We start from the raw sequence: 13,649 nt of genomic DNA on the forward strand, positions 1-13,649 counted from the left end.
CAGGTAAAAGTGCATTACTGATTGAAACAGTGATGAACACAGTAATGGCTACCATGCCACTGCAGTAATGACTGTCATGCAACACAACACAAATGCACCATCTAGCAGTTCCTGTTCCAACTAAGCGGGATGTCGTCTCAAAAAAGCAAAGCATTATGCATTTCAACAGATTTTATTACATAAAGATGGAAAATTGTAAGTTGTAAATTCATTGATGACACATTTCACTCAATAATATAACTGTATCTTTCACTAATTTTGTCTTTATTTTTCCTCTCTATCTATCTATCTAGTTTGGCATGTTTATGTTTGCAAAAAGCAACTCTGACTCACTGATGACAAGTTGACCCTTCAGATGGATCTTACTTGCAAAATACACCCCAATTTATAGGATGGTCAAAGAGAAGTTTGCTTTTTGTAGCCCAACAAAGGGGTGGGTGGTTGACATATAGCCCAGTTGACTTTTAATCAAGTATGTATGGTAGATCTTCTTACTGGAGCAATTCTGTCCACAGCTCGTTTTGTGAACCGTTTTCTTCTGAGGGTTGCAAGATATTAGCCATGCATGAAGATTTCACATCCATGAGTAGAGAAGGAAGATTTGCATTCACAAATATATGAGCAGATGGGGAGAAGGCTGGACTTTCCTGTGAATCACAGTTGCTAAGAACATACGATCATAATGTGTGATTTTTTCCCACTTCAGGATTTGTCAGTACTCAGATTCTCTCATGTTTTAACAAGGTTTTGGAAATGAAAATGGTTGGAAAAAGTATATACAATGAGACTGCCCAGGCTTTTGGATGTGAGACTGGAGAGACAATGGCTGAGAGAATGGTTTCCACTTCATTATAGAAAGATCTATGTAAGGTCAGAAAGATTGGGTGCAGATTCATTGGAAGGCCAAGTGAGGAAAATTAACATTTGCTATAAATCTGTTGCATCTTACATGACACAGACTGGGAATGTGGAAGATGAGATGTGAATTTGTAGATGATGACACAACCTGAGAAAATTCAATACCAGAAAGCAGAGGTAAGTGATGAAAGTTGACTTGTCAGACAGAATGAGAATACCTTTTCTAGACAGCGCATCTTGCCATGACTGAAATGCATGTACCATTGCCTTCATCTCCAGATAATTAATGTGTAAGTAATAGGCCAGACTTTGATCACTTCTCGAAAAGAGGGCAGGAGATGGGTACCTCAGCAAGCATTTCTGGTGATTTCTGGCAGTTGCCAGAAAAGCATAGTTTTTGCATGGTACATGATCCATATTGCACAACTCAGTGTATTATATCTGGAAGTCATTGAGAGGCCAAAGTACACATGTAACAGAGGCTCATGAGTTTAACACACAATTTTTGATTGTTTGGAAGTGTGTGTGTGTGTATGTGTGTGTGTGCAACTGATTTGTATTTTTAACATTGCTTTAAAAAAAAATCTGTGATATCGCTGTGATGTCTGCAGTGTGGCAGCTTATTCTGATGTCTAGCACTGGGGCATCATGTTGCAGACATGTAGCATGATGTCCCACCCAGCCACATTATCCTGACACAAGGCCGACCAGTCCTAACACTAACCTCTTAACGCTGAGCACCTTGTGAGGCAGCTGCTAATACAAGTTTTCTAAATCTTTGGTATGACTCTGCCAGGCTTTGAGCCTGCGACCTCCCGCATTCAAGGCAGAGAAGGGATTCAGAGGTCAAAGCACACATGTGAAAGTGGCATGTATGACTTTAACACACAATTTTGATGGTTTGGAAGGAATTCCGGGCCATGGACACACATGTAATAGTGGCATGCATGACTTTAGCACACAATTTTGATGGTTTGGAAGGAATTCCGGGCCATGGACACACATGTAACAGTGGCATGCATGACTTTAGCACACAATTTTGATGGTTTGGAAGGAATTCCGGGGCATGGACACACATGTAACAGTGGCATGCATGACTTTAACACACAATTTTGATGGTTTGGAAGGAATTCCGGGGCATGGACACACATGTAACAGTGGCATGCATGACTTTAGCACACAATTTTAGCTTGTTTGGTAGGAATTCAGGGGCTTGGACACACATGTAACAGTTGCATGTTAATATGTAGGATTTTAACACATCTTTGCTATTAGTAGGTCTGAGTGGACATACATCTGTTCATGTTTTTCTTTATTTAACAAATGGCATGTTTAAAATTCCAACAGTGTACATACAATAGCACAGCAAGTTGAACTGATTTGATTTGACTAAATATCTCTTGATAATACAACATTTGTACTTGGGGAAAGGATGATATCCCCATCATAAAAACACCACCAACATGGCAGTAGGAAGTCTAATTATTAAATATAATATAACCTTTCAAGATTTTTCAATGTCTAATTCATAAAAATTATACTTTCCAACAGTACCATTTTATATCACTAATTCTTTTCTTGACACTCTCTCTAAAAATGGCTTATCTCCCCTGTGTACAACTAATGAGGAAGGTGTTTCAGATGATTGCCTATTTCTAATGTACCCTAATTGTGTGAGTTGAAGTAAACCAGAAATTATATCATATAAGAGTTCTTTATAGTTTCAGTAAAGCTTCAAAATCTATGTTGCTTATGGAAATAAAGACACATACTGATAAATTGTATTCTCCAATTGCAGCAATTTGCTGCATTTTTTTTAAATAATCCTTTTTTCCAGCTTAATTAAATTACTGAAGACTAACATAAGAATGTAAAGACCTTTATGATTTAGTTCCAACATATTAAATATACTTCCTCTGCTTTACAAAGTGATTTTTACATTATATGATCAAAGCTAAATGAGTCATGTTCATGGTTTTTCAAAATATTGCAGTTTCATACACACATTTTAGAAACTGAAGTCATGTTTTAGCAGGAAAACCATGCTTCATCCTTTTAAGTTTATTTGCATAAAAGATATCTAAGTACCATTAAAACATTCTGCATATAAATTCATAATGATGCAAGTAGATTTTACAGGAGGTGTGTGTGTGTGTGTGTGTGTGTGTGTGTGTGTGTGTGTGTGTGTGTGTGTGTGTGTGTGTGTGTGTGTGTGTGTGTGTGTGTGTGTGTGTGTGTGTGTGTGTGCGTGCGTGCGTGCGTGCGTGCGTGCGTGCGTGCGTGTGTGTGTGCGTGTGTGAGATTCAGATTTTTAACATAGCTTTAACGATTTTTCAGTCATATCGCTATGATGTCTGCAGTGTGGCAGTTTATAGTGATGTCTAGCACTGGGGCATCATGCCACAGACATGTAGCATGATGTCCCACCCAGTCACATTATCTTGACACCAGGTCAACCAGTCCTAACACTAACCTCTTAATGCTGAGCATCAAGCGAGGCAGCTGTTAGTACCTCTTTTGCAAGTCTTTGGTATGACTTGGCCAGGGATCGAACCCATGACCTCCTGCATCCGACGCGGATGCTCTAACCACTAGGCCACTAGAGTGCTTTGAAGGTGTGTTTGTAAACATCATTTGCAGAAATGCATTACAATGTTTGTAACAGGTGAAAAAAATATGACAACAACAGTCATGGCTGTCTTTCTTCAGATATACAGCATCACTTTGAGAAATTCAAATAAATTAATTTAGAGAACCCTTTCATTTATATAAAGGATAAGCCAATGCCTAACATATTTTATTTCTGTGTAATACATCACAGCATATTCAAATTTATTTATAATATTACCATATGTATAAATGATAGACGTGTAACAGCTAAATTGAACATTAAACATACCGAGCTTAGAACCAATCTATCCCCATGGATAAAGGCATCCAAATACTTAATGATAATTGTTTCCATTTTTGTATTAGTACTATTTTAGAAACAGGAAGCTCACATAATGATACATTAACACATTAAATTTCACAGGAAAGTAATGTTTTGTGGTTAACTTGTACAGCAAAGATTACTGACACTGCATATGGCATTTACTCCTATTATATCAGTAACTGTCTTGACAAGTGTCAGCCAAAGAAGCCCTATTTCAGACCTGCCAACCCTGACGAGTCCGTCTCAGTAAAGCAGTTGATTTTTTCCGTAGGTTTGACCAGTTTTTAGTAAGGTGTAACAAAATACCATAAACTGTTATTGTAAAGCTGGAAAACGTAATTAAAAGTTTGGTATTCAGAACATGAAGCAACAATAAACATTATGTTCAAATGAAAAGTTTGTGAAGTACGTGTAGACTTTATTTACCACTAGTACAGTTGCACAAATTTTAGTTCCAAACCCTATGGAGCTCATTGGCTTGTTGCTATCTCTCAACTTGATGTAATTCTTGGAAATTCTTTTTTCCATTTCACATGACGATGGCAATCATATTTCCTGCCATGAGTCATACTGAAATTGGCAAATGATGTCCAATAAACATAACTGTGTCCCTTCCAGCTTATATTCACAAGAATCTGAATATTCCGTTTTATTTTCCTGTGTTGATTATTAATTCTTTTCAAGAGGCTTACATCCCCTTTTGTCTTGAACATGCATTGCCTGCTAGATGCCATTTGAATAAAAGTCTGTGATCAACAGTTTGATCATGCAGACGCTTTGCATGAACAAATATGTGCAGTTTAAATCATCTAATGAGATGCTGTAAAGTTAGTCTGGTTCCCTGACCAATTTAACTACTTCTAATATGAAACCTGGATCCAAATCAAACAAGGTTGGACAAATTTTCTAGATTTTTTAGCAATGATCATTTTTCTGTAGTTTTTGCTTGTATGCCATAAGTTCGTCTTTTAAGGGTAAATTTTGTAAGACTTATGGCAAAATCATAAGAGTTGGCAGATCTGCTATTTTCTCCAGTCACCATTACAGTTTGTTGTTAGTATATTCTTGAATTTTGTCTCTAGAGTTGAATTCTTAGTTCCAAAGCCAACATCGATGCAATATAATTCATCAGTGTCATGCTGATAGCTACAGAGTGTCATGCTGATGGCTACAGTGTCATGCTGATAGGTACACAGTGTCATGCTGATAGCTACTGTGTCATGCTGATGGGTACACAGTGTCAAGCTAATAGCTACAGTGTCATGCTGATGGGTACACAGTGTCATGCTGAGAGCTAGTTTCATGCTGATGGGTACACAGTGTCATGCTGATAGCTACTGTGTCATGCTGATGGGTACACAGTGTCATGCTAATAGCTACAGTGTCATGTTGATGTGTACACAGTGTCATGCTAATAACTACAGTGTCATGCTGATGGGTACACAGTTTCATGCTGACAGCTACAGTGTCATGCTGATGGGTACAAAGTGTCATGATGATAGCTACACAGTGTCATTCTGATAGCCATACAGCATCTTGCTGATGGGTACACAGTGTTATGCTGATGTGTACACAGTGTCACACTGATATCTACACAGTGTCATGCTGATGGCTATATAGTGTGATGCTGATGTGTACAGTGTCATGCTGAAAGCAACACAGTGTCTTGCTGATGGCTACACAGTGTTATCCTGATAGCTACATAGTGTCATGCTGATAGCTACACAGTGTCATACTGATAGCTACACAGTGCCATGGTGATGGCTAAACAGTGTCATGCTGATAGCTACAATGTCATTGCTGATGGGTACACAGTGTCATGCTGATAGCTACAATGTCATGCTGATGGCTATATAGTGTCATGCTGATAGCTACACAGTGTCATGATGATGGGTACATAGTGTCATGGTGATAGCTACACTGTCATGCTGATGGCTACATAGTGTCATGATTATGGCTACACAGTGTTATCCTGATAGCTACACAGTGTCATGCTGATGGCTACAAAGTGTCATGCTAATAGCTACATGGTGTCATGCTGATGGATACAGTGTCATGCTGATAGCTACACAGTGTTATCCTGATAGCTACAGTGTCATGCTGATGGCTACACAGTGTCATGCTAATAGCTACATGGTGTCATGCTAATAGCTACATGGTATCATGCTGATGGCTACACAGTGCAATACTGATGGCTACACAATGTCCCACTGATAGCTACACAGTGTTATGCTGATGGCTATACAGTGTCATGCTAATAGCTACATGGTGTCATGCTGATTGCTACAGTGTCATGCTGATAGCTACACAGTGTTATCCTGATAGCTACACAGTGTCATGCTGATGGCTAAACAGTGTCATGCTGATAGCTACAATGTCATTGCTGATGGCTACAGTGTCATGCTAATAGCTACATGGTGTCATGCTGATTGCTACAGTGTCATGCTGATAGCTACAGTGTTATCCTGATAGCTACATAGTGTCATGCTGATTGATACAGTGTCATGCTAATAGCTACATGGTGTTATGCTAATAGCTACCTGGTGTCATCCTAATAGCTACATGGTGTCATGCTGATGGCTACACAGTGTCATGCTGATGGCTACACAGTGCAATACTGATGGCTACACAGTGTCATGCTGATAGCTACACAGTGTCATGCTAATGGCTACATAGTGTCATGCTGATAGCTACACAGTGTCATGAACCGAAAGGACATAACATCGTCTTACGAACAAACCCTCATTTGTTTCAACCCAAAAAAGTTTAATATGGTTTACATTTTAAACAATTATAAATATAACTTATACCTAAAGTTGTACCTACTTTTCTTTTAAAGAAATTGTAATACAACATTCAAAACATTTTGCAAAATGAGATTTAGTGAACACAGAAAGCTAATACAGACTTTTTCCTCCATTATTAGTTATATGTGTTTTCCATAGTCCCTTGCCACAATAAACAATATTGCATATTACACATTCTCCATATAATTATTCACTCTGATAACTTGGGTGCACTGGGCTAGAATATTTTATTATAAGGAAGATTTTTTGTAAACAAAAGTTTTGTGGTAGCTCCTATTTTCTGTTTCCTTGAAGAATAAAGCTCACATGAAATGCAGTTAACAAGGTAAATAACACTGCTTACCTTGGGGGATCGTTGTCAAAGAAGAGGACATCTGCAATGAGAGTAATGTGAATTTTTTCCATTAGTCACCAACTTAAAATGAAGGTACAGAATGGACCTCAACAATGGTATATAAAGTATACTTTAAACGTATAATTAAATTATATTTACTATTTATCCATAGTAAATATAATTCAGTTTTGGAACAACATTAGAAACCAAATACACAGAAGCCATTATTAAATAAATAATAGTACGTACCTCAAGACAAGATAATGATGCAGGTTAAAATACAGTTGTTTTCTGAGCTCTAATTGATCAAAGAAAATGGGATCAAGTACTGCAAATGTAACCATTAATATATAAGATATTCAACTTTGCTTCCCATGATGTCATATTTTGCTTCTTAAAAATGACAAAGGGTTCACCATGATGTTTGAACCTTGTAAGTAGAAGAAAAAAGTCACTTTCATGCCAAACATTGAGATACAAGCAAATTAGCCGTCTATAAGTGGGCAGTACCTGCTTCAATAATAGTGCATTGTACAGAACTTCTGTATTTTGTTTTAGGGCCCAATATTTTCACCTACATGTGTGTGTGTGAGTGTGTGATGTGGATTTTTAATGTAGCTTTAACAATTTTTCAGTCATATCGCTACAATGTCTGCAGTTTGGCAGTATATAGTGATGTCTAGCACTGGAGCATCATGCCGCAGACATGTAGCATGATGTCCCACCCAGTCACATTATCCTGACACCAGGTCAACCAGTCCTAATACTAACCTCTTAATGTTGAGTGCCAAGCAAGGCAGTTGTTAGTACCATTTTTGTAAGTCATTGGTATGACTCGGCCAGGTCACCTACATGTACTTCTTCCTTAATGACAAGGAAGCTGATGTTTTGCAGTGGTAAATAATCCAGAAATAAGTACTACATTTTTAAAAAACACATAATGTGCCTCCAAGACAAGTCTGTCAGTATATCAAAGTGCATAACACCATGATTCATGGTCCCCAAGGACAGGAATGGAACAATAAGCAAGTGCAATATGGGATACATGTATATTCCAGATTGTGTGTACACTGGCTGCAGAAAACTATAGCCACAGTATATACTGATACTTTATAATCCAAAGACCCCATCCAATGACACCATTCAATGACATCATCCAATGATATCATTCAAGAACCAGACTGGTACAAGGTAATAGGCAAGAATGATGGATGTCATGTTGAAAATACACACTGAATCAGATCATGAAAATATACACTGAATCAGATCATGAAAATATACACTTAATCAGATCATGAAAATATACACTGAATCAGATCATAAAAATATACACTGAATCAGATCATGAAAATATACACTGAATCAGATCATGAAAATATACACTGAATCAGATCATAAAAATATACACTGAATCAGATCATAAAAATATACACTGAATCAGATCATGAAAATATACACTGAATCAGATCATGAAAATATACACTGAATCAGATCATGAAAATATACACTGAATCAGATCAGGCTTTACTGAAGAAAACAAATTAAAAATAATAATAATAATGAAATTAATTTTTTTAAATATCCTATTTTCTGTACTCCTGACCCTATCTGGGGCATACCAATGTGGCAACAGTGGTATACAGGGAAAGGAAAGTATGGGATTATATAATATTCGAACAACAAAGTGAAGAGTTACTTGCATGCAACTCCCCTGCACCCCACATGATAACTGTAAGTGATGATACTTCTTGACATCTTATATCCAGGGAAATAACCCAGGAGACAATGAAGTATAGGGAGAAAGCAAAATCAGGGATCATCTAATATTTTACATTGCAGTGTTGTACAAAAAGTTAATTTCAACATAAAAGATGGAATTGAAACTTTCACTGAAAAGTGTCATACATAATGACCCAATGAACAGGAGTAGTAAAATCCATATGGCCAGTGTGTGATGATGTCATATTCCAAATATGAAATTTACTGGTTATGGAAAATCAAATATAAAATTCCAAACCAAAATATGTCATCAGAATTCTTCACTCCAGTCCCACCATGCATCCACAGGCAGCAGTGGTACTGATTAGCCCCCCACAGGCACATACACAGAATTGAAAAACAGGAGTGGTACTGTCAGACAGGGCATATGTGATGCTATGTTCCAAATATGAAGCAAATCAGGTAATAAGACAATGAACTGAACTTGATGAAATAGAATGTCACCAAGATCTTTAACTGAATTGTGTCCCCAATATAATTCTTGACCCCAAAACCCTAATGAAGGGCTGAAACCTGGGACATGAAATGTTTTAAATGAAGGGCAGTAGGTAGTGCATATTCAAAATTTTGAAGTGAATTGGGTCACTGAGCTACAGATGCTGGAAATCACAGTCGAAAGATCCACATATCCACATTCAAAACAAACACCCACACACAAATGGGCAAGCCAAATGCTAGATGCCCCCATCTTGGACGCATAAAAAAGAATAACATAAAGCAATGACTCTGTACAAGTGTGAGGCTTAGAAACTGAAATACAATAATTATACCAACAAAAATTTGGTCAAATTGTAAAAACAAAAATTGTAATCTCAATACTGGAGATGCTTTATTTACACCAATTTGATTTACACACTTCATTTTAATGCCATTTATTATGTAAAAATAACATTAAATTTGTGCAACTGTGCTTGTTTTTACACCATCACTGGTGCCATATGTTGAGACCTGCATGCATTTCACATATATAATTTCTTTGAAATTTATGCCTAAATAATTATTACCTGAAAACTATGTGGTATAATTTGCACAAGAATTTCTTTATTTTACAAATATCATATGGGAAATCATTTTCAATATATGCAATTTTTTATTTATGCCATAATCTCAGGAACAAAACTATGGCATAAATCAATCATCACCTGTATAATAAACAACATAAACATTGTGTGAATATCTCATCAGCAATACCAATGAGAAAGGGCTGTTCCATTAAAACACAGGTAGGACCTGAGGATGTCAACTTAAACAAATAAATATATAGGTTGTTGGGACAAAATAAATTTTGTCCCTTCTGTGGTTGGATGAAATAACTAGCTGGGTTGTTCTTAGTCCTACAATGTAAGACGTATCACATGTTATTTATGTTTTAGTGCACATCTTACTACCCAAATAACGGCCTTGTATAGCAAGTTCCAATGTGGGTTGACATCGCAATGAGTAGTCAAAGTTTCAGAATATCTCACACGCTTGGCAGACCATACTGACACTCTTCCACAAATTGATATATAACTAATATACTTACTGTGCTGTTTTTACTTACTGTGCTTGTGGAATCAAAATCTGACACTAGCAAATGGATGCATTTTCAGGTTCCATTGACATACATTTGAATTTGTTGAAATGTGATGGTAGTCGAGGTATGCCAAAGTATGTACAAGTAGGTTCATGTGGGGTATATGTTTCTTGAACGAAATGAAATTTTGCTTACCATTCCAAAAGGCATAATGTATTTTTATTCCTTTTGTTTAAGAATAATATTTCAACTTAACCCGTTTTCTGCATTCCCGGCTTTCATCGCTTTCCAGCCAACTGAAATGTAGGCCAACGAAACTTGAAAACAAGTCCATTTATTTTGAGAGAATTTGAATTTATTTGAGAAAAGACATCAGAGTAAGTAAAGTCTGATTAAAACATTATGACTTCACTTTGTAGAAAGGAGTCATTATTGGAGATATTCCTGAAAATTTGACTTTTGTTATGATGTTAGTCGACATCAAAACACGCTACACAGCGCCGTTAGTTAGGCAGTAAGACCCAGACATCTAAAACATAATATCAGTGTTGAGGTCTTACATGTAGGACTAGACTGTTCTGCCTAAACATGCAGGACAAAAAGGTGTGAACAGTCCATGATAGGACAAGTATATCTCCATAATTACCATTTTGATTGGATGAATAGAAAAATGTTCTTATTGGTAAGCAATAAATAGGATGGGGAAAGCCTAGAATAAGATTTCACAATAGTAGCCAAAGAATGAAGGTGAAGATCACTGAAGATACTACTGCAAAGTTAAATTCAATATCTAATAAATAGGATGGGGAAAGCCTAGAATATGATTTCACAATAGTAGCCAAAGAATGAAGGTGAAGATCACTGAAGATACTACTGCAAAGTTAAATTCAATATCTAATAAACAGGATGGGGAAAGCCTAGAATATGATTTCACAATAGTAGCCAAAGAATGAAGGTGAAGATCACTGAAGATACTACTGCAAAGTTAAATTCAATATCTAATAAATAGGATGGGGAAAGCCTAGAATATGATTTCACAATAGTAGCCAAAGAATGAAGGTGAAGATCACTGAAGATACTACTGCAAAGTTAAATTCAATATCTAATAAATAGGATGGGGAAAGCCTAGAATATGATTTCACAATAGTAGCCAAAGAATGAAGGTGAAGATCACTGAAGATACTACTGCAAAGTTAAATTCAATATCTAATAAATAGGATGGGGAAAGCCTAGAATATGATTTCACAATAGTAGCCAAAGAATGAAGGTGAAGATCACTGAAGATACTACTGCAAAGTTAAATTCAATATCTAATAAATAGGATGGGGAAAGCCTAGAATATGATTTCACAATAGTAGCCAAAGAATGAAGGTGAAGATCACTGAAGATACTACTGCAAAGTTAAATTCAATATCTAATAAATAGGATGGGGAAAGCCTAGAATATGATTTCACAATAGTAGCCAAAGAATGAAGGTGAAGATCACAGAAGATACTACTGCAAAGTTAAATTCAATATCTAATAAATAGGATGGGGAAAGCCTAGAATATGATTTCACAATAGTAGCCAAAGAATGAAGGTGAAGATCACAGAAGATACTACTGCAAAGTTAAATTCAATATCTAATATATCATCTTTCATCAGATTTTGTCAAAATTTGTTTACCCAAAAATATCTATTGTCGACATTGAGTAAAGTCAAAGGTGTGGTGTACTTGCATCAATACGATGTTCTCAGATACAAGGAACACTGCAAAAATGACCGAACTTAGATAATAAGAAAAAAGGACAAAGTTTTCTGCATTTTTTTGTTCTCTTTTGTTTGCTTTGTTTTAAGGGTACTTTTGATCAGTAAGATATAAAATACACACTGTAGATACATGCAAAAGGTTTCTGAAACTGAGCGTGTTTTTGCTTCACTTCTGCCTGAGTTGTCATGAGCAAAGTACCAAGTTGAAATCTTGCTGGTTAACTTTAACAAGTCTGAAATTAAACATAACCATGCATGTTTCTTGTCACTGTGTGTGCCCAGAATTTAAAATGGGCCATATGCTACATCCCGCATGTTGAAAGAAGCATCTAATGCAAGGCAAACTATTTCCCTGGGATGTGTCCCTTGATGAGGTTCCAACTGAGGAGGTCTTAGACACTTTAACTGATTAATTATATACTGAGAATATGACATATTTTAAGGACTGCACTCATTTTGCTTTTATTGTTGTTTTTTATGAATTTCTGGGAGGAATAATTTATAGTCTGAATAGCCATGATTGTGCTGATGTGCCCATATGGCATGATATTTTATGTGCTTTTTTTTGGCATGATATTGTGAAATATGAAACTACATGCCACTTCAAGTTTGTTAAAAAAGAAAACAATGGAAAATAAACTAAAAGCTACTATGTAGATCCCCTCTTTACTATAAGGCATGTATTGGAACCAAGGATCTACTGCCTAATTTAGTATTATGCTTGATGCAGTGTAATGCAAGTAAGATGGTGTAATACAACCTTATTTATAAGCAGGGTCCACGTAACATGATCACCCTGACAGAATAGGTTGAAGTGGTTGGAAAACAGGGAGAAGTGAGTTTACAGAAGTCAAAATTTACAAAGTCTAAAACAGCCACTTCAAACAGATCATTTAGCTAATCATTTGAATCATATGATAGAGAATAAATACCAACTGAAGTTTCTGAAAATTAAAACTTTTCACTTAGTTTGCCTAAGCAAAACTGCTGTATGACTGTTTCTGCCAAAGATGGTGAACTTTATTATTATATAAAACAGTTATTAATAAGCCAAGGCACGAGTCCTCTCTTCCTACTTTACTAGATGCAATAAAACTTCTTTATTTAAAAGCAATTATAAATACATGTATGATAAATGTTCTGACCCTGTATAAAAAAAACAAATTCAATAAATGGGTGGCTATCACCTGCAATAAATTATATGTGTGGATCCCAAAAGGCCTTAACCATGTCTCAGGGTTACAACCCAAATTTGAAAATGCTGTCCCCTGCTACCATGCACATTTTAATGGAAGAGTTTTATGTATGTGGCTTTTTAATGATACTTTCATTACACTTTATAATTCACAGTACTTACGTTTTAACAGATGTATCAAGCCAACCAATCTATGTTCCTGTGTCACCTGCTCCACTTTTTTGTCAATGTACCAGTCTAGGTAAGATTCAAGTGTCTGCTTGAACAGCATACGACCAGACAACAATACATGATGGACCCAGTTTGGTACCTGGTATACATAGCGTGCTGAAGTAAAATAAAGACAACAATGGTGCTCATTTAAACAATGAAGGTGTAACAACAAAGGTGCCAGGTAACATAAGTTTGATAATCACACCTCATTCATAATCAATAAATAACAAAGGCCAAAGAAAGGTGCCAGGTATCAAAGGTTT

General features: G+C 36.3%; 1 protein-coding gene across 6 annotated transcripts in view; it reads right to left on the minus strand.

The window, feature by feature from the left end:
* LOC149787630 (sorting nexin-14-like) overlaps nucleotides 1-13,649 on the minus strand; it is a 128,106-nt gene that overhangs the window by 13,693 nt on the left and 100,764 nt on the right. For all 6 annotated transcript variants that reach the window (XR_016424079.1, XM_089973805.1, XM_089973804.1 and 3 more), the window contains 2 exons: nucleotides 13,336-13,500; nucleotides 6,944-6,974 (listed from right to left, as the gene is read on the minus strand). Coding sequence is in view for 5 of the 6 variants with exons in the window: in XM_089973805.1 (XP_089829931.1) it covers nucleotides 6,944-6,974; nucleotides 13,336-13,500 (196 nt within the window). In the remaining variant the exon portion in view is untranslated. The remainder of the gene's footprint in view (nucleotides 1-6,943; nucleotides 6,975-13,335; nucleotides 13,501-13,649) is intronic.

The sequence above is a fragment of the Sinohyriopsis cumingii genome, chromosome 11 (genome assembly GCF_028554795.1).
Source record: "Sinohyriopsis cumingii isolate HCF-2022 chromosome 11, ASM2855479v2, whole genome shotgun sequence".
NCBI lineage: Eukaryota > Metazoa > Mollusca > Bivalvia > Unionida > Unionidae > Sinohyriopsis > Sinohyriopsis cumingii.